General features: G+C 45.2%; 1 protein-coding gene across 2 annotated transcripts in view; it reads right to left on the bottom strand.

Annotated features, from left to right (window-relative positions):
• Positions 1-65: 65 nt before the first annotated feature.
• LOC132884972 (dTDP-D-glucose 4,6-dehydratase-like) overlaps positions 66-23,136 on the bottom strand; it is a 59,798-nt gene continuing 36,727 nt past the window's right edge. For both annotated transcript variants that reach the window (XM_060919127.1, XM_060919128.1), the window contains one exon: positions 66-3,939. In XM_060919127.1, the coding sequence (XP_060775110.1) occupies positions 3,893-3,939 (47 nt within the window). In that variant the 3' untranslated portion in view covers positions 66-3,892. The remainder of the gene's footprint in view (positions 3,940-23,136) is intronic.

Below are 23,136 nucleotides of genomic sequence, written 5' to 3'. Positions count from 1 at the left end.
TCTCTGAACATGAAACATACTGGTTTTGAACTGCCTGTGGGAAAAATGAACATGTAAGACTCACATATATATTACATCGTCAGTTTATTTGTATAGTGCTTTTTACAATTGTTGCAGCTTTACCAAAAAAAAAAACAAAACTAATTTTACTCCTAATAAAATTCTTTACCACTAATGAACAAGCCTCAGGCAACAGTGTCAAGGAAAACCTTCCTCAGATAACATCATGAAACCTTGAAAGGAACCAGACCTGTATGTCTCTCACTCACTGACTTGAGTCCTTGATTCGAGGACTGCACAGATTTTATTGGCCAAAGAAACACATCACATAATTATTTTTAAATACTTACATTCCCCTCACCTACAGTTTTGCCATGGACAGTTGGTACTGATCCCTCTTAAGTACAATTTTGTTGCCAGTCCTGCACCAATCCTGTACTGGCCCAGGTTGGTAAAGTGAGCACCTGTGAACAGGTTTTTGCTGACTGGTGCTGGGACATTGTCAGAAAAAAATAAGCTCAATCCAATCCACTCAACTCTGTCCTTGAGACAAGGGGTCGATGTCATCTCATTATCTCTAGCCACTTTATCCTGTTCTACAGGGTCGCAGGCAAGCTGGACCCTATCCCAGCTGACTACGGGTGAATGGTGGGGTACACCCTGGACAAGTCACCAGGTCATCACAGGGCTGACACATGGACACAGACAACCATTCACACCTACGGTCAATTTAGAGTCACCAGTTAACCTAACCTGCATGTCTTTGGACTGTGGGGGAAACCGGAGCACCCGGAGGAAACCCACGCGGACACGGGGAGAACATGCAAACTCCGCACAGAAAGGCCCTCGCCGGCCACGGGGCTCGAACCCGGACCTTCTTGCTGTGAGGCGACAGCGCTAACCACTACACCACCGTGCTGCCAGTGGTCGATGTAAGGATTGAATTCTCAAGTCATGGATGGAGATACTTGGGGGGGGGAGGGGCGAATTATTCTAATGAGGCTCCCTTGTGACATAGAAACGTGAACAAAATCTGAATGGCTTGTCGAAGCATGTTTTATGATTTATAATGACTTCATCTGTGACTTTGCAGATTTTCTGTCAGGTGCCTCTGTGAAATACGATCATTTTCTTATTTCTGGAGATTTCAATATACATGTCTGCTGTAGATCAAGACCTCTGGTCACGGATTTCCTAAATCTCACTGAATCTTTTAATCTTGTTCAATGTGTTAAAGACCCGACTCATGAGAAAGGGCACATTTTAGATTTGGTTTTATCATATGATTTATCTGTAAGCGTTAATGAAATCTGTGAATCAGCATGTATTTCTGACCATCTGCCTGTGCTTTTTACTGTTTCAATTCCTTGTTTGAGGGCAAAAACCTGTGCTTCTACACGTCGTTTGTGCACAATTAATGCTCAAAACTGTATCACAGTTTTCAGCCATGTATAAAGACTATCATTTCTGGTGATATACTTAGCACTCTGGATGATAATCACGCTTTCAAAACTGAAGATCTTTTAAGCAATTTTAATTCTACTTGCGTGGATATCCTTGATTCTGTTGCACCTTTTAGAATAATGTGCATAAAAGCACTTACAGAACCGTGGCTTAACGACTCTGCACGCGCTCTCAGGCGCTCATGTCGGCACGCTGAAAGAAAGTGGAAAAAAGATAAGCTCCATGTCTCTAAAGAAGTTCTTCGTGAAAGCCTGTCTGTCTACCAGAGTGCTGTTAAGGCTGCTAAAATGGACTATTTCTCCAGTCTTTTGTCTCTTGTAATAGTCACAAGCCCCAAGTTCTTTTTAACATTTTTAATTCCCTTGTAAACCCTTGTGATAACTCTCCAGTTGTACCCTCACTCACTCTTTTTGTGAGAGTTTGCTCAAATTTTTTTATTGAAAAAATCTCTGCTCTTAGGCCACCTGCCTTCTCTTCTGCAGGCCCTAGCTCTGATCTCACCGTTCCTCCTTTCAATGCTGTTTTTGATCAGTTTGAACCTGTATCCCTCCCCTTACTGGCCAGTGTAGTTCAGCACTTGCGACCTACAAACTGTTCTTCAGACAGCATTCCCTCTCATCTTTTTAAAGAGGTATTCAGTACGTTGGGCTCTGATATACTTTGATTTATTAAATCCTGTCTTAGTACCGGATGCGTTCCAGTTGCTCTCAAGCATGCTGTTGTGCAGCCTCTTATCAAAAAGAAAAAAATCTAGATCCCTCTGTGCTGTCTAACTTTAGGCCTCTCTAAACTGCCATTTTTATCCAAAATTTTAGAGAAAGTTTTTTTATTCAGATCCAATCATTCCTTGTGGCCAATGATATCTATGAGAAGTTTCAGTCTGGCTTTAAACCATCACATAGCACTGAGACAGCACTGCTGAGACTTTTTAATGATCTAATGGTAACCGTTGACTCAGGAAACCCTGCTATGCTAGTGCTTCTTGATTTGACGGCTGCTTTTGACACTGTGGATCATGGGATTCTCTTTGCACAACTGCAGCAGTGGGTGGGCATTACAGGCTTTGCTCTCTCATGGTTCCAGTCCTACTTGACTGATCGGAGTTTTTCTGTGCAGCTAGGTGAATTCACCTCATCCTCAGCCCCTCTTACTTCTGGGATCCCCCAAGGCTCCATCCTCAGGCCAATTCTGTTCTTGCTGTATATGCTACCATTAGGGTCAATTTTTAAGAAGTATAAATCTTTCTTTTCATTGTTAAGCCGATGATGTCCAGATCTATTTGCCTTTGACATCTAAATCCAATGATTCAGTACAGACATTGCTTGATTGTCTAAATGATGTTAAGTCCTGGATGACTTCAAACTTTTTGAATCTAAATGAAAACAAGACTGAAATCATAATGTTTGGATGTTGTCCAGCAGACTTTCCTGCTGGCTTTCTGGGCTCCCTTACACCAAACATTCGGTCTTCTGTAAAAAATCTTGGTGTAATATTTGATGACAGGCTAAAATTTGATCGCCAGGTTAGCTCGGTTGTGAAAAACAGTTTTTACCATTTTAGGATTTTATTGAAAGTAAAAGGATACCTGCCACGTAGAGATCTGGAGACTGTAATCCATGCTTTTATTAACACAAGATTGGATGGGGGGGGATTATTCTAATGAGGCTCCCTTGTAACATAGAAACGTGAGAAAAATCTGAATGGCTTGTCAAAGCATGTTTTATGATTTATCAACAGGTCAAAAAATCCTGACTGTTCTCTTATTTCAAGTTTGTGGGGTCGTAAGCAGTCTGGATATCCAAATATGTGCACAAGCAATAAAAACAAGTTTTTCCATAAGTGATAAGATATTCCTTTTTTGATCCTCATAGGGAAAATCCAGGAGTTTCATAAGTTATCCCCCCCATGAGCTTGTACATGGTTTACCAAGGCTGGAGTGGAAGAACTTGGGTGGCCTGCACAGAACACTGACCTCACCCCACTGAACAAGAATATCAACTGCACCCCAAACCCCCTTGCCAAAACATTAGTGCCTGACCTCACTAATGCTCTTGTGGCTGAATGGACAAATACCCACAGACATGCTCCAAATATCTACTGGAAAGTCTTCCCAGAAGAGTGGAGGTTATTATAATAGTAAAGTGGAATGAGATGTTCAAAATCTAAATCAGGAATAGGATGTTCCAACAAGTGTGATTGGTCTGTTGTCCATATATTTTTGGTAACATCGTGTCTAAAAACCTAAATGTGATTTTAATAAACATGAATGACAAGTTGTATAGTTCACATTGTGCTGGAGGGGAAACCCCCCCCCAAAAAAAAGTGTCCTCATTTTTAGTAAATGCATACACAGCTACCAATTTGTGAAAATGGGTCTTTGCATTTTGAAATAATGGCTTCCATCATTTAACAGCCTTGAGAATCTTTTTCAGGTCACCACTGGCCAGTAGTTTTTGTTCTCTTCATACCATTTAACTGAAAAGAAAGCAGACATTAAGCCATCCATGAAATCTACAGTAAAATTTATGCATATAATTCTTATGCCCATTATTTGCTAATGCTGACTATTGATCAAATCAAAGGTCTTGGAAGAAACACTTTCAAGACTACTTAATTCTGTGTATATATATATATATAAATAAATAAAGACATAAGGCTAGACATAAAAACAAGCATGCATGCCATACAGCCATAGTAGTACAGTATAGTTAAAAAGTCCATGTCAGACAAAAGGTCAAGATCAAACTTTACTAGTATTAGTAACTAGAATTAGTGAAATTATTAATGTCTAAAGCCAAACACTCAAAAAAATAAACTGCTTTAAACTGACATAATATCCATCCATACATCTTCAAGTAATAATTTGTTCATATTCATACCTATATACAGGGTACAGATTTTATTTTAAAAGAAAAACAATGTCCCTGGGCGCTGACATCTTACTCTCTCTGAGGTTTAAATATTGGGCTTGGAGTACAAATTGTGATGTCATTAACTCAAAATATAACTTTTTGAGGCTATAGAAGCTCTTCACTGACATCACAAATTTTTGTTTATCACACAGCATCTGCCATATTGCTGGGCAAACAAATAAACATGGCCATGACAGTTAATAATGACAACTGAGATGACTGCAGCCAGTGTAATAACTCAAACGATTAAAAATTTAGACTATACATTTTGTACATGTGACAAAAATAAAGGCTTCTTAATTTACCCACAAATTCTGCTTGAAGTGTATGGCAAATCAGCTACCAGATTTGGGATAGTGCAATATGCTGAACTATTCAGACTTATAAATACGCTGGAGAGATGCTAAAGGCATACAAAAGTACAGATGCCTACCAATATTTCAAGGCAGGTTCAGTGCATACTGGAATGTTATGGGGAATTCTTGACTTAAAAAAAAAAAAAACCACACCCCACTTATGAGAAAAGATGAGCTTAAAGGGCTGATGACACGAACATGACTCTATGCAATTTCTTAAATAAACTATACAACATGGCAAACATGTTAGATTTCTGTTATAATTACGTGAAAAGAAGCTGTTGTTATGCAAATATCCAACTTTTAATTGCACAGCACAAGAAAACTGGGTCCGTGGCTCGCAGCCATGTTGTGACGTCAGCGGAAGAACACGCTGCGGTAGAACACGCTGCGGTTCACTGGCTGTTCTACTCTGGTTCTACTCAATGGAAATGACGCATGAAAACGCCGGTGAACTCTAGTGCTAGCTCTTCCTCTTCTGGGAGTCTAGAATTGTGTTGATCTCTTCCGAATAGAATCTATGATAGCCTACCCTCTTTACCCTTTGCCTCTTGTTGCTAGGCAGCAGTTACATGAAAGCCGCAAGCTTTCACAAGCAAATACATGACTGATATCACGCCGACTTTATGATTACATTTATGATTATCATGTAGAATCTATAGCTCTACGTACCTTTATCTTATGTCGTTTCACAACACATGTTCTGACAGGAGGACTGTCTTTGGATCCGGCATAGCTACTAGTAGACCCCCTCCGGAATACTGGCAGTGTTGCCAGATTGGGAGGAATCCCGCCCAGTTGGGCGGTTTCAAGTGCATTTTGGTGGGTTTTGAACATATTTTGGGCTGGAAAACTTCAGCAGTATCTGTTGCCAGATACTGCTGAAGTTTTCCAGCCCAAAATATGTTCAAAACCCACCAAAATGCACTTGAAACCGCCCAACTGGGCGGGATTCCTCCCAATCTGGCAACACTGTGTAGGCACTGCTGATGGTAGTAACACACGTTTGTGATTAACTGAACACGCAAGAGATTCTTTTAAGCTGGGAAGGGTGTCAAAACAATCCAAATCAAAGTGTTCAGAGCACAGGACGGATGTTGGTGAGGGCTCCCACTTGTCACGAGTGCGCCTGACTTGCTTCACCCACTTCGCATGCAGCTCGGGATCTCTGGGAAACTTGAATAAACTTACCCCATCCTTGTAGGTTTTGGAGCAAAAGCCGGCAACACAACACGAAGGCATAATAACTATATATATATAAAATAATGTATAATAATACTAATAATGACAAACTGAACACCTGTCGCATCAACAACAAACTGGTAAGTTAGGAGGAAGGTTCTTTCGCTGACGTCATATAGCTCCTCCTCCTCCTTCGTCTCCTGGGTGCTGCAGCCCTGTCAAATTTGCCCAAATAGCCGCGTTTTTTATCATAACTTGTAAAATGGGCGCCTTCGTGAATTAATATATGGATCATCGGGAATTACTTTTTATGTTATAAAACATCGCCAAAGATGTCAAAAACATGTCATCAGCACTTTAAGCATGGACTTCCCATCGTAATAAATAAGCCAAGGCCTACATCTAGTATATTTTATGGTGCTTAGCTGAGTCTACATTATCGAGTACATAAACATAATGCTTGACTAGTCAAGCATTAAGTCTAATAAGATACATCATGTCCAAAGGCCACATCCAGATATACATTTGCAATTTTTTTGGTAATGCAGTACAGCTGCTAATTATGACATGCTTCTGTATGTAGCAGTAGACTGTACCAAGTCATGCCAGACCATGCAAATAGTTAAAAGCTTTACCATCCAGAACAGAGTTCTGTCCATCTTAAACCAACTTACGGACTTGTTGAATGTTAAACTTGAGTACACTGGGGTTAGATCTAGATCTATTGGATTTTTATAACAATAGCCTTGAGCTAGAAAAAGTGTTAGGAGAAAGAAGTGCACAGAGCTTTCACACTAACTGGATATAAAATGTTCTCCACACACAGGAATATTTTGTTGCCATCCAGTCTTCCCATTTAACTGCAGCTCACCATTATTCTTGTCTTTCTGGGTTCACCAGGAAGCAGTAAAAAAAAAAAAAAAAGTCAAGTCAACTTTGTCAAATATACTATACATGCTCGACATACAGCACAGATGAGATTTCAGTCCTCTCTGACCCATGGTGCAAACAGGCAATGCAATAAATAAAATAGAATAATTGAAATAAACAATATAAAAACACTCTAGATAAGAAATAGACAGACATCGACTAAACACTCATACACACACACACACACACACACTGAACTCAGGGACTGCACATTTCACTGTACCTCGCTCATTTGCACTATTCTGCACTAGCTCACCTTAACAGCTATTAGTTTATTGTTTATACTGCTTATTTCATGTTTACCTGCTATACCTCAAGTGCCCTTGACTGTTTATTTTATGTCCTTTTGCTCCAATTTGTGTGTGTGTGTGTGTGTGTGTGTGTGTGTTGGGGGGGGGGGAATTGTGAGGGTGACATGATGTCACCAGGCAGGGGGGTGTGCGGGCAGAATCTGTGGCAGGGGGCAGAACAGAGAGGGAGTTGAGCCTTCTGACCACCTGGTGAAAGAAACTGTCCTTGAGCCTGCTGGTTTTGGCCCGGAGACTCCGCAGTCTCCTCCCCAATGGCAGCAGGCTGAAGAGGCTGTGAGATGGGTGGGTGGGGTCACCTGCAATCCTGATGGCTTTGCGGGTGAGGCGGGAGTTATAGATATCCATAAGAGAAGGGAGAGAGACACCAATGATCATCTCAGCTGCTCTCACGATGTGCTGCAGAGTCTTGCAGCAGGACACGGTGCAGGCGCTGTACCACATGGTGATGCAGCTGGTCAGGATGTTCTCGATGGTGCCTCTGTAGAATGTGTGCATGATGGGGGCCAGGCTCTTGCTCTCCTTAGTTTGTGGAGGAAGTACAGACGCTGTTGGGCTTTTTTGGCCAGTGATGCAGTGTTGTTGCTCCAGGACAGGTCTTTAGAGATGTGCACACCCAGAAACTTGGTGCTGCTCACCCTCTCCACTGCAGCACCGTCGATAGTTAGTGGAGCATGCTGGGTGTGCGCTCTCCTGAAGTCCACAACAATCTCCCTCGTCTTCTCCAGGTTCAGGCGGAGATTGTTGTCCTTGCAGCACATGGCCAGGCGGCTCACCTCACTCCTGTAGATTGTCTCATCGCCACTGTTGGAGACCCACCACAGTCGTGTCGTCCACAAACTTAATGAAGAGGTTGGAGCTGGATGTTGGTGTGCAGTCATGGGTCAGCAGAGTGAAGAGAAGGGGGCTCAGCACACATCCTTGGCGGGCCCCCTGGTTCAATGTGATGGTGCTGGAGGAGTTGCTGCCGACCCGTACAGACTGTGGTCTCCCCGTCAGGAAGTCCAGCAGCCCAGGGAGGTGTTGAGTTCCAGCTGGTCCAGTTTGTGAATGAGCTTCTGAGGAATGATTGTGTTGAATGCTGAGCTAAAGTCTATGAACAGCATTCTGACGTACGAGTCTTTTGTCTCCAGGTGCATGAGGGCTGAGCGGAGGGCAGTGGAGATGGCGTCATCGGTCAAACAGTTGGACTGATATGCAAACTGGAAAGGGTCAAGGGCGGGGGGGGGGGGGGCAGACTTGATACGCCGCATGACTAGCCGCTTGAAGCACTTCATGAGGATGGGAGTGAGTGCGACCGGGTGGTAGTCATTGAAGCAGGAGGGAGATTGCTTCTTTGGGACCGGGATGATGGTGGTGGCTTTGAGGCATGTGGGGACAACAGCCTGGCTCAACGAGATGTTGAAGATGTCTGTAAAGACATCCGTGAGCTCCTCGGCACAGTCTCTCAGGACACGACCAGGAATGTTATCAGGACCTGGGGCTTTCCGTGCATGTGTCATCCTGAGAGCTCTCCTCACGCTGTCTGGGGACAGCGTCAACACCTGGTCGCCGGGAGGTGGTGGGGTCTTCTGTGCCGTGGTGCTGTTGTCTGCCTCAAAGCAAGCGAAGAAGTTGTTCAACTGATTCAGCAGAGAGGTGGAGTTATCACAGGTCTGCAACGAGGGCTTGTAGTCTGTGATGGTCTGAATCCTCCACCACAGGTTCCTGGTGTCTCTGCTGTTGCTGTAGTAGTCAGCAATGTTCCTGGAATACTGTCTCTTGGCCACCCTGATGCCTCGTGACAGGTTGGCCCTAGCGGTCCTCAGGCCCACCTCGTCCCCAGCTCTGAAGGTGGAGTTCCGAGCCCTCAGGAGCCTGTGGACTTCCCCGGTCAGCCATGGCTTCTGATTTGCCAGAATGGAGATGGTTCTGGTGACTGTAACATTGTCCATGCACTTCCTCATGTAGGCAGTGATTGTCTCCATGTACTCCTGGAGATCTGTAGTGTTGTAGGTGGCTGCCTGTCTGAACATGCTCCAGTCAGTGGTGGAAAAACAGTCCTGGAGTGCCTCTGAGGACCCCTCTGGCCACACATGTACCTGCTTTGTAGCTGGTTTGGTGACTTTAACCAGCAGCCTGTATGCTAGCATTAGCATAACATTGGAGTGATCTGAGGCCCCAAGGTGGGGGAGGGGGAGGGCTTTGTAGGTGCCTTTATGCATGGTGTAAACATTGTCCAGGAGTATTGTTTCCACATGTGGGAAAGTTGATATGTCCATAGAGTTTTGGAAAACACACTCTTGGGGTTTGCATGGTTGAAATCCCCAGCCAGGAGAAGAAGAAAGAAACCTTTATTCGTCACATGCACACTTCAAGCACAGTGAAATTCATCCTCTGCATTTAACCCATCTGAAGCAGTGAACACACGCACACACTCAGAGCAGTGGGCATCCACACCAGAGCGCCCAGGGAGCAGTCAGGGGTTAGGTATCTTGCTCAAGGGCACCTTAGCCCAAGGCTGCCCCACATCAATCTAACTGCATGTCTTTGGATTGTGGGGAAACCGGAGCACACAGAGAAAACCCACGCAGACATGGGGAGAACATGCAAACTCCACACAGAAAGGCCCTTGCCGGCTGCTGGGTTCGAACCTGGAACCTTCTTGCTGTGAGGCAACCATGCTAAACCACTACGCCACTGTGCCGCCCATGAGGTACATCTGGGTGGGTTATCTGCTGCTCACTGATGTGCTGATAGAGTTCATTCAGTGCTTCACTCCTGCTATTGGAGCCGGGAGGGATGTATATTGCTACCAGCAATATGGCTGTAAATTCCCTCGGCAGGTAGAATGGCCGGCACTTAATAATTATAAACTCCACCAGTGGTGAGCAGTGTTTGCAGACCACGACAGCATTGCAGCACCAGGCATCACTGATGTAAAGACAGAGTCCTCCACCGCGAGTCTCCCCACCTCAACTAGCGCTCTGTCTGACTGGTAGCATGTTAGCCGGGCTAGCTGAATGGCACAGTCCGGGACGCTGTCGTTAAACCATGTTTCCACAACTACAAGTTAAACCAGGCTTATTTCCATGGCTGTTATCGCATCCAAAAGCACTTCAGGTCTCTGGCATTGTTCTTTTAGATATAACTTGTAGAAGTTTATCTGTAGATGTTCGAATTGGGCTTATGCTCGCTCATGTACACTTGTGCCAGTCATTGTCAAACGCAAAGCTTGCCCAGCAACTCAAGTCCGCAGTTACAATGATGGTCATGTGAAAGGCCCTTATTGGAGCTCGTGGATACATTGCTTCTAAATTGCTGTGAAGAACCCAAAAAGATGCCAGAGTGTCAAGCGTTTGGATGTAAAGATAAACCCAACCAATGATCAGTGAAATTCTCTCCCTTTATTCAAACCATCTGAAGCAGTGGGGAGGAAGGGGAAAGGAAGAAGAGAACAACAAAACAAACAAACAAACAAAACCCCAGCACGTTTTCACTGCTTCAGATGGATTGAATGCAGAGAAAAGAGCACAATTTTTTCTCTGCATTCAACCCATCTGAAGCAGTGAAAGCGTGCTGTGGGGTATGGTTTTTTTTCTCCTTCCCTTCTTCCTTCCCACTGATTCAGATAGGTGAATACAGAGAAAGAATTTCATTGTGCTTTTAAGTATGCATGACAAAAGGCTTCTAATCCTAAAAACCTAATCAGAAATGTTCTGTAACCATGTGATTTTTTTTTTTACTGGCAATGAAATACGCGAATCAACAAACTTGATAAAAGTGAAGTTTAAAATCTCACATATGCAGTACTGACAGATACTAGTAAACAAACAATGCTGTTACCATAATGCAATTCTTGCCGTCTAAAAAGATCGCTTTTCTCATTGAACGAAAACAAATGCATGTCATAAAATGATTAGACTTATTTGACACCCAAATGCTTGACACTTAGGCATCTTTAGGGCTGTTTACAAACAATTTAGAAGTGATGTGTCCATGAGACATGCTTGGAGTCAGTGACGTTATGAAATTGTACTCTGAGTATGTCATTTGAACCTCGGAGAGGGGGACTGGGCAAGATGGCAGCCAGCACACAAGCTTTGTTTTGAGCTCCAAGACATTTTGAGCACTAATTACTTTCTAACCAAAGAAAAGACGACCAGATGTTACTCTAAAGGACCGGTATTTGAGGAAAAAAATGACAGTCCAACAATACCATTGTTTTGAAAGGAATACAAAAATTTAGACAAGCAAAAACAATTTAAGCTAACCAGTCTGCGAACTTACAAGTTAACTAGCTTAACGTTACCTGGACGGCAACATGACAAAGTGAGGAAAGGATAAAAAAGGGGAACATTCTGATGAATTTTGATGATGGGGCAGCTGTCTGTGCTCGCCCTTACCCGAAACTCCTGTATCAAGTCTTAACCCCAAGAGAACGTGTTTGAGCAACCATGAGGCTGAAGTGTCTAATAAGGACATACTGAAATCGATAACAAGCAGATTCATTTCCCTCAGACAAAAGATAAGCAAGAACACTGTGGATATTAGGGCCATCAATGAAAACATTGAAGGGTTAGAATACCTGATGACAACTAAATGATAAAAATACATGCAATTAATCAGCAGCTTTCTCTGAGCAAGACATGAAAATTGAAGCAGAACTTTACAGTCGATGGAGGAAACAAAAACTTTTTAACCTCCCCGAAATGAACAATGACTCAGCTGAAGACACAAGAAAGCAGATCCTTCACACCTTTGGACAAATAGCTCCAGATGAAGAAAACAAAGCTGGACTTCCTCATAGACATGGTATATCGAGTCGGAAGTTATAGAAAAGATACAAGCCCATGTCCGATGATCATCCAATTCTCCATGTGCACCTTCAGGCAGAAAATATGGAAAGCTTCATCGAACGCCAAGATAATGAAAGAGAAGCAGCCATGACTCATAGAGGACCCAACATACATACTGGGAGAGACAGTGTCAGAAGAAACTTTGGCCACTTGTTGACAAATAGTGCGGGGGGGGGGGGGGGGGGGGATATGACATTGCATAGTCCTGATATCATTGATGGAAAAAGAATTGCAGTAGATGCAATCAAGGATGCTGTTTAAGCAGCCATTGACTGTTCCTCTCATTCATTCTACTTATGAACGGACTAGTGTTGGATTTATAAAAGATTGGTCAATAAGTCAGTTAAATAAGTTTGATTCAACATACTGGTCACTCTGCAACCCACTAATTAGTTAAGAAGGTTGACTGCTGGTGCCCAAACCCCTAAAAAAAATTCTTCGGAGTCATGTGACCACCGCAAGGGATGCAGTAGTTTTTCACTGCAGCTCCAAAGTTCCTTCCTGAAATTTTCATATATTTTTACCGCATACCTGTACTTTTGGTTGAAGTTTCTTACTAGCTAGATAGTGATGGTGGCATCATCGAAGAAGCAATCTGCCAAACAAGCTCAAGTGCAGACAAATACTCCTCCTGTTGACAGCAAATAACTCACTAAGCTAGTTAAGCTAGCAGTGGCAGATGCCATTAAGGAAGCTATCCCCAAGTTTGTAGATGTGGTAGCTCAACTTTCTGCTAAAACAGAGGCTATGGTGACTGAACAACTTTCAGAATTTCGGAGAGAGATGTTAACCTGTATGCTAATGTGAGGGATGCATACAGAGTCACACCATTCCTCCCACTAGGGAAGTCTGACCACAACCTGGTTCTTCTACAGCCAAAGTACACCCCCCCCGGTTCAAATGCAGCCTGCAACAACTAGCTCCATCAGGAGGTGGTCCCCTGAAATGGAAGATGCCCTCAGGGACTGCTATGACATCACGGACTGGGATGTGCTGCTTAGCCCACACTGTGAGGACATAGAGGGGCTGACACACTGTCTGACGGATTACCTTAACTTCTGTGCAGACGTGGTCTCCCCCGCCAAGACTGTACGGTGTTACCCTAATAACAAGCCATGGGTAACACAGGAAAGTCAAAGCTGTCCTCAACAGGAAGAAGGCCATCTTCAGGAACAGGGAGAGGGAGGCAATGAAAGCAGCACAGCAGGAGGTAAAACACTGTGTGAGGGAAGCTAAGGACAGCTACAGGAGAAAGGTGGAGCAGAAGCTGGAGAACAGCATGAGGGAGGTCTGGGAAGGTGTGAAAACCATCACAGGACACAATACAAAGACCAGAGTCATTGAGGGGACAGTGGAGAGGGCGAATGAGTTGAATGACTTTCAATCGGTTCAACCAGCCCACTTCCCCCCCACCCTCTCTGCAGCCATCTCTCCTTCTTCCCTCAACACACCTCCCCCCAGTCATCACAGCAGCCCCCTCCTCAACACAGACTCCTCTTATGCATTACTGCAGACCAGGTCAGAGGTCAACTGAGGAAGCTTCACCCCAGGAAAGCAGCAGGCCCAGACAAGGTGTGCCCACGACTACTGAAGACCTGTGCTGCTGAACTGGATGAACCACTCCAACACATCTTCAACCTTAGCCTGCAGCTGGGGAGAGTGCCCAAAAAAGAATCAACCCAGCGAGCTGAACGACTTCTGACCGGTGGCACTCACTTCACATCTGATGAAGACGTTGGAGCAGCTCTTCCTCAGCCTCCTCAGACCCCAGGTACAACATGCCCAGGACTGTCTGCAGTTTGCGTACCAGGCAGGTGTCGGTGTGGAAGACACCATCCTCCACCTGCTACACCGAGCCCACTCGCATCTGGATAAGGGAAATGGGACAGTGAGGATCCTCTTCTTGAACTTCGAGTGCCTTCAACACCATCCAGCCCCTATTGCTTCAGGACAAACTGAACAGGATGCGAGTGGACCCCGGCCTGGTCACCTGGATCTCCAGCTACCTCACTGACAGGCCACAGTACATCAGGCTGAAGGACATCACGTCTGACACTGTGATTAGCAGCACCAGAGCACCGCAGGGCATGGTGCTGGCCCCTCTTCTCTTCACCCTGTACACCATGGACTTCTGCTACAACTTGGAGCTGTGTCACATTCAGAAGTTTGCCGATGACACCGCCATCGTTGGGTGCATCAATGACGACAGAGAGGAGGAGTATAGGAGCCTGGTGAGGGACTTTGCTGTGTGGTGCAACAGGAACCATCTGCAGCTCAACACCTCGAAGACCAAGGAGCTGGTCATTGACTTTGGAAGGTCCAGACCAAGGTCACGACCAGTTCTGATCAAGGGAGTCAAGGTGGAGGCTGTGGATTCCTACAAGTACCTCAGGCTGTGGCTGGACAGCAAGCTGGACTGGACTTGCAACACTAAACACTTGTACAGGAAGGGACAGAGCAGGCTATACTTCCTTAGAAGGCTGCGGTCCTTTAACATCTGCAGGAAACTCCTGTGGATGTTCTATCAGTCTGTGGTCGCCAGTGTCCTGTTTTACACCGTGGTGTGCTGGGGGGGGGGGGGGGGGGGGGGGCAGCACATCCAAGAAGGACACATCCAGGCTGGACAAACTGATCAGGCGGGCCGGCACTGTGGTCGACATGAAGCTGGACTCTCTGGTGACTGTGGCAGAGAAGAGGTCTATGGACAAACTATTGAACATCATGGACGATGCCAGTCACCCTCTGCACACAGTCATCAGCAACCAGAGGAGCCTGTTCAGTGACAGAATGCTCCTTCCCAAGTGCAGGATGAACAGACTCAAAAACTCCTTTGTCCCTCATGCCATCAGACTGTACAACTCCTCTCTGGGAGGGAGGAGGGATAACAGGAGGACAGAGGATGGGAAGGAGCAGTAGCCTAGCCTAACAATAAGCAATACCGGACAAATGTGCAATATAAAGTGCAATATCTCTCCTGCCGCCGCCCCCCCTTCTCCCCACCTTTCTTCCCCATATCTTATTCTTTTTACATTTGTATATGTAAATACTTAATTTATTTTAATTTACCTAGAAGTTCTCCATTTCTTTTCTCTGTTTATCTGTAATGATGCTGCTGGAATCTTAATTTCCCTGAGGGAACCCGCCCAAAGGGATCAATAAAGTTTTATCTAATCTAACCATTCGGGCTGACACCTCAAAGCATAGGGAGCATATGGAAACAAGCAAAAGCCACTTGTCTGAGGTAGATGGCCGTCTCTCTGCCTCAGTGGACAAGCTAACGGTACTATGTGACACTCTGGAGGACAAGGTAGCTGATTTGGAGGCTAGATCGTGCAGAGACAACATACGGATACATGGGATTCCTGAAAACACTGAAATTGCTGCAATCTTCTGAAGTTGGGGACGCACCTGCCCATGACCCAAGTGGAAGCCCAGATACTGTACTTCCACCCACCCAATTGCACACTTTGAGGTTGCTATGAGCCATGCATGCTTCAGTGACCTCAGGACAGCCCCGAGATGCAAGTGCTGCTGCCAATCATTACTATAAACAACTGTCACCTAAATAGGCAGTGGCATACACATTATGGGGGTGGAGTATTCGGTCCATGAGACACTGAAACGTTGCTGGGGCCCCAAACAACCTGAAAGGAAGGGTGACAAATTGGTGTAAACCAAACAGAGTGGAAAAGGACATTTTCCTGTGGGCTAAGGGAGTCAAAGGGATCTGCCAATATTCCTCTGTTAAATCCAGCGTTGAATAAAAGTGAGCCACATCCAACCGTCCGAGCAGTTCATCAATGCAAGGTATCGGATATGCGTCAAAAATTTAGACACTGTGTTGGCTCATAGTTGACACAGAACCAGACTGGCCCATCAGTCTTTGGAACCAAGACCACCGGGCTACTCCAGTCGCTGTGCAACTCCTCAATTACCCCCATCTCAAGCATGGCCGGGAGCTCATCCCAAACTTGTGCTCAGGGAGTCAATACAGGTGGCTATGCACCACCACCCCTGGGGGAGTCTTAATGTGGTGTTCTGTGAGGTCAGTGCAACCAGGGAGGGGTGAGAACACATCACAGAACTCCTCCTGCAACCTGATAACCTATGCTCTATGGGATGGTGAGAGGTGGTCTCCACAGGGGACCGGGATGAATTGGGCCGCACTTTTGGGACTTGCCTCTGATCCCTGCTCTGCCCTCTCCGGAATTACCATCGCCAGAGCCACAGGAACCTCCTCTCCACAATTTTAGGAATTTGAGGTGGTAAATTTGATGTGTCGCCTCTATCTGGACGTTTGACCTCTTAGTCGACTTTCCCAATTCGCCGTGTGACCTCAAAGGGCCCTTGCTACCTGGCAAGCAATTCTGAGCTTGACGTGAGCAGTAAAACAAAAGTCTCCCAGTGCAAACTACCTGAGCCGTGTCCCTCTGTTGTACAGGTGGGATTGACATTCTTGTGCCTAGAGCAAATTCTCATAGGTTATGTGACTCTGTGCGTGGAGTTCTGCTATCAGATCAAGAACGTGTTGAATTTAATTTTTGCTTTGGGAAGGCCCCTCCTCCCAATTTTCTCTAATGATTTAAGACACCCTGGGGCTTACACCCATACAGTAATTCAAAACGGGGAAAACCTGATGGAGGCTTGCGGGACCTCGTGGACTGCAAACAGAGGGTCTTGCCACCCATCCCAATTTTTTGCATCCCTGTGAACAAACTTACAAATTATGTTTTTAATTGTTTGGTTACATCATTCGACCAGCCCGTCTGTTTATGGATGATCAACAATAGTAAGAATCGTTTTAATCCCCAATAATTCATACAATTCACATAGTGTGCTTGACATCAATGTAGTGCCTTGATCAGTTAGGATTCTGACTCCGAAGATAACGCAGAAGAGTGCCTCCGCAACACTGTGTGCAGAGATCTTGCGAAAAGGCATCGCTTCCGAGTATTGTGTTGCATAACCCATTATGACCAACATAAAGCAATAACTGCATGCGGATTGATCTAATGGCTCAACGAGATCCATGGCAATTCTTTCAAAGGGGATCTTAATGGTAATGGGTGCAATGGCGCGGCCACTGGGTAGACCAGCTGGCATTCACAACAAGCCACCACACCACCTGTGGACATTGGCGCAAATCCCTAGCCAACAGAAATGAGCCACAAGATGATTTAGTTTTTTATCCTGACCCAAATTCCTAGCCATTGGGTGATGAGCCGCATGGAATAAAAAGTTAGCTACGGCTCTTGGGGACCAACAACCATGTCATCTCTTTAGTTTGAGTGTTCTGCATCACTCGATATAACCTATCCTTAACCCTCTGGGGTCTGAGGGTATTTTCTAACACTCTAGTGATTGACATCAGAGCATGCCAAAATTTCAAAACTCTAAGCAGCATTTTCAAATCACATGGCTTGTATCCAGCACAAGTTCAGCTACAATATCAGTGTCGTATGCATATCATGATTATACTTTAAAAAAAAGAATAATAAATAAAATAAAATAAAAAATAAAATAAAATAAAATAAAAAAATAAAATAAAATAAATAAATAAAAAAAACACTGAAGATGCTGTAAAAAGCAGTTTTGGAATGGTGTTGGAACATGTGAAAAAAAAAACATTACCTTAACCCACTGTGATGAACCATTTTGGTCACTTGAAGTGATACTGTTAAGTCTTAGGACTGTATCAAGCACAAAAACTTAAATCTAAGAAGAAGAAACCTTTGTCACATGCACACTTCAAGCACAGTGAAATTCATCCTCTGCATTTAACCCATCTGAAGCAGTGAACACACGCGCACACACCCAGAGCAGTGGGCAGCCACACTAGAGCGCCCAGGGAGCAGTCAGGGGTTAGGTACCTTGCTCAAGGGCACTTCAGCCCAAGGCCGCCACATGTTAACCTAACTGCATGTCTTTGGACTGTGGGGGAAACTGGAGCACCCAGAGGAAACCCGCACAGACACGGGGAGAACATGCAAACTAAATCTGCTCCACTGATTTCAACAATTAACTGGCCATCAAAAATGTAGGTCCTATTGTTTTGGGATAAAGAGTTGGCAGTGGGAGGAGTATTCAATGAGAAGAGCAAAAAAAATCCCATTCCATTCAATGAGGAGTGAATATCCCTCCCACTGCCAACTCTTAATTGCATCAGGTCAAGTGCTCAAAATGGTTCATTACAATGGGTAATGTTTTTTCACACATGCCAACACAGTTCCAAAACTGCTTTTTACATAATCTGTTATTTTTTTTAAAAAGTACAATCATGATATACATACCACATAGATGATATCGTAGCTGAACACCCCCCCAAAAAAAAAATCATGACTGAAAATACTGCTTAGATTTGTTAAAACTGACAGAGCATTCCAAAATCATGAGAGTGCCAGAAAAAGAAGAAAAAGGGAGCAACCAAGTGCCAGTGCACGTTTTATTTACTCAAGAAGCACACAAGCATTATGCACTACATAGCATGAATCATCAACCGATATGCTCATAAGAAATATTTACACTAACTCATGTTGCTCTTCGGCTAGATAGAGTCAAAGTTCAAAATGACACCGCTCAACATCAGTGTTGAGATCCAAGATCCAATGAACTGCTGAAATTGAATCACTGTCCTGAATCATCTGAAGCACCTCCTGATCATCAAATCGCTGCACCATCTCGCAACAGGTTTTACCTCCAAACAGGTAGCCTAAACTATAGTGGACATATTTTATCCTGTTGACGGTGGATGTTCTCACCACAAAAGAGAAACCAATCCAAAACAAAAGAGAGAAAGTAATTAATTATCATGCTGTTACTATGTAAATAGTCTTTTATGAATGGGTAAGTGAGCACTCAGTGCTCCAACTCAGGTGTGACAGAGTAAAGTGACAAGTTTTATATGTTTAATCTAATTTAGGCCATTTGAAAAAAATATAATAATATTTGGCAATGGGCACATAGGAAAAAAGTATAAAGTCTATCAGTATGTTTAAGGAAAGAAAGCACAACTTTATTCATCACACACTTGTGAAATTCCTCTCTGCATTTAACCCACCTGAAGCAGTGAACATACACACACACACGAGCAATGGGCACACACACATACCCAGGGCAGTGGGCAACCATGCTAACAGTGCCTGGGGAGCAGTTAGGAGTCAGGCGCCTAGCTCAAGGGCACCTCAGTCCAAGGCTGTCCCATATTAACCTAACCACGTCTTTGGACTGTGGGGGAAACCGGAGCACCTGGAGGAAACCCACACAGACACGGGAAGAACATGCAAACTCCACACAGAAAGGCTCCCGCTGACTGCTGGGCTCGAACCCAGAACCTTCTTGCTGTGAGGCAACCGTGCTAACCACTTACACTACCGTGCCACCACCAGTTAGCTCAGTTGGTTAGAACATGGTGCTAATAATGCCAAGGTCCCAGGTTCAAGCCCTGTACTGGCCAATTCCATCCTTTTGTACGGACGCAGTGGCCCCTCTCTCTCCGCGTTTAGTGTCTAAAAAGTGCGTGTTCTAGTGTCTGTGTGCTTTACGTCTACATACATGTGCGAGTAGTGCACTGACAATGTCGGTCACAAGATATTGTCGCCCACAAGATATTGTCGCCACTGCCTTCTAGCTATAGGAAATATGACCAAACATCTCATCTTGGACCAGAAAGTCAGTGAGGAACTTTGAGGCCTGGGTCTTCTCTGCTGGACTACATCACCACCGGACTCACCTGCTGTGTCTCACCCAGAGAAGAGGCACCGGAAGCGGCGTGAGAGGAAACAGAAGCGTGGCAAGTGTAGAGGTATCCGGACTAGGCTAGCCCGCACAGACCTGTAATACCATCCCTCATTCTAGCCAATGTATGCTCACTAGACAACAAAATAAATCACATAGAACTCATGCGATCTGCACTACATGATGTGAGGGATTGCTATGTTTTCATCTTTGCAGAATCCTGGCTGAATAACAACATCCCGGCCTTTGCTATCCAGCTAGCTGGGCTAACATGCTACCACGCTGACCGAGCCTTTATGGAAGGAGGCAAGACTCACGGAGGGGGAGTGCGTTTTTACATCAGCGAGGCTTGGTGCTGGAATGCTACTGTTGTGCACAAATACTGTTCTCCACTGGCAGAGTTTATCATCCAGTGCAGACCCTTCTACCTACCGAGGGAGTTTACATCGATTTTGCTTGTCGCTGTTTACATCCCTCCCACCACTAACACCGTTAGGAGCGAGGCACTCCGTGAACTCTACCAGGCCATCAGTGAACAACAGACAACACACCCAGACAGATTCCTCATCACAGTAGGTGACTTCAATCACACAGAGATTTTAAGGTTTTACTGCCCAAATCACATCAGCATGTAGACTTTCCAACAAGAGGTGACAACTTACCGGACCTTGTGTACACAACTCACAAAAGGAGCTTACAAGGCCTCCCCCCCCCCACCTGGGTCTCTCTGATCACATTACCATCATGCTGAGACCTGCATATAGACCCAGAGTGAGAGCCACCAGGCCAACACAGAAGGAGGTACGTGTGTTGGCAGAGGGGGCTTCCTATGCTTTGAAAGACTGTTTTAGCACTACACACTGGGACATTTTCAAAGAAGCAGCCACTTACAACGACCACATAGACTTAGAGGAATGCACTGAGGCCGTAACATCATACATCGCTAAATGCACTGATGTCACTCACTACAAAGCCATCACTGTTCGTGCTAACCAGAAGCCTTGGCTGACAGGAGAGCTTCACAGGCTACTGCGGGCTCGAGACGCAGCCTTTAGGGCCGGTGACACTGCAGGTCTAACAACAGTCAGAGCCAACCTGTCCTGCAGCATCAGGGAGGCAAAACGTCAGTACAGCAATAAAATATCTGGATACTTCAGCAACACCAGAGATGCACAGTCTCTCTAGCATGGCATTCAAACCCTCAAACTACAAACCCCCACCATGGACCTGTGAGAGTGACATCACATTGCTAAACTGCCTAAATTACTTCTTTGGATGCTTTGAAACACAAAACACACCAGCACAGAAGACCACTCCCCCCCGGACGAACAGGCCGTATGTCTGGATCCAGCCAGCATGGAGAGGACCCTCTTTAGGATCAACCCACGTAAGGCAGCTGGACCAGACAACATACCTGGTCGTGTTCTGAAGGACTGTGCCATGGAGCTCAGGGATGTCCTTGCGGACATCTTTAACAGCTTGGTTCAGGGAGATGATGTCCCCACATGTTTCAAAGCTACAACCACAATACCAGTGCCAAAGAAGCCCCTCCTATCTAACTATAACGACTAATCAGCCCATAGCACTGACTTCCATCATCACGAAGTGCTTTGAGCGACTGGTCATGCAGAACAAAGTCCATTCTCCCTCCCTCTCATGACCCATTCCAGTTTGCATATAGGTCAAACAGGTCCATAGAGGACACCATCTCTGCTGCTCTCCACACAGCCCTCACTCACCTGGACTCAAACACCTACTGTATGTGCAAATGCTGTTCTTGGATTACAGTTCGGCATTCAACACAATCATTCCCCAGCAGCTGAAACAAAAACTCAGACATTTGGGACTCAACGCCTCTCCTTGTAACTGGGTGCTGGACTTTCTTACAGGGAGGCTACAGAAAGTTCAGGTCGCCAGTAACACCTCCAGGACCACCTCCAGGACCATCATGCTGAGCACAGAGGCCCCACAAGGGTGTGTGCTCAGCCCACTGCTCTTCATCCTGCTGACCCAGGACTGTGTACCAATCTACAACACCAACCACATCAAGTTTGTGGATGGCATGACTGTGGTGGGCCTCATCACTAACAACGACGAAGCCAACTACAGGAATGAGGTGAGCCAACTGGTCCAGTGGAGTAAAGACAATCTCTTCCTGAACATGGAGAAGACCAAAGAGATTGTAGTCGACTTCAGGAGAGGTCACTCACAGCAACCTCCTCTGACCATCAATGGTGCTGAAGTGGAGAGGGTGAGCAGCACCAAATTCCTAGGGGTGCACATCGCCGAGGACCTCTCCTGGTCCAACATCACATTGCTGGCCAAGAAGGCTCAAACTCGCCTCTACTTCCTCTGCAAACTAAGGAGTGCACTAGTCCCCCCCCCATCATGTGCTCATTCTACAGGGGCACCACTGAGAGTGTCCTCACTGGCTGCATCACTGCGTGGTACAGAGGTTGCAGTGCCTCCTGCCGGAAGACTCTGCAACACATAGTGAACACAGCCAGCAAGATCATCGGTACCCCTCAGCCCTCCCTTACAGACATCCATCACTCCCATCTCACCCGCAGAGCCATCAGCATCGCTGGTGACACCTCCCACTCTTCACACTCACTCTTCAACCTCCTGCCCTCAGGGTAGAGGTACCGGAGCCTCCGGGCCCACTCCACAAGACTGCTGAACAGCTTCATCCACCAGGCTGTCAGGATGCTGAACTCTGTCCACTATCTACCCCCTACCCCTGGTCTATAACATATTCATTCACACAAGAAAACTACCTCATTCATTTGCACATCACACCACAAACATTAGCATTACTGCTGTATCTGCTGCTATTGCTCATTTGCACTACTGTCATATACACCTCATAAGCTGCTCTTCTAGCACCTCCTCCGTTATTGTACTGTATTGCACTACTGCTATTTTGTACATTGATTTTAGTGTGTATTACACACATATACATTTGTTTTTCTTAATTTTAATCTATATATCTATTTTTTTTTTTGTTTGAGTGTGTAATCTTTATCTGTTTTTTACAAGAAAGGTGAGAAACAGCATTTCAATTTCAATTCTGTGTGTCCTGGATATATAGTGAATTGACAAATCTTTTTATCATGCTTGTATGATAAAAAGTCAGATATTAATCTAAATACATGATCTACTCATTCTAAACCTGCCAAGCTTTGCTGGCGAAGCTCTTGACCATAGAGGGTACAAGAATACTAAAATACGGAAAGGAAAGCACCATGTTAGGCTGGAGGGTTTGGCCATCAAATCACTTTCACTTGGTCAAAAACATGCCTCAGAGACTCATCATGCATCTGTTCCAAAAGGAAATTCCCTAAGGAGATTCCAGGGGGGGGTTGCGGCAGCATCACGCAGTCAATGACATACTCCACGTCGCACTCGCCTG

This window comes from Neoarius graeffei, chromosome 4 (genome assembly GCF_027579695.1).
Source record: "Neoarius graeffei isolate fNeoGra1 chromosome 4, fNeoGra1.pri, whole genome shotgun sequence".
Lineage (NCBI taxonomy): Eukaryota > Metazoa > Chordata > Actinopteri > Siluriformes > Ariidae > Neoarius > Neoarius graeffei.
The sequence above is the reverse complement of the archived record's forward strand: the minus strand, read 5'-3'. Positions and strand labels throughout refer to the sequence as shown.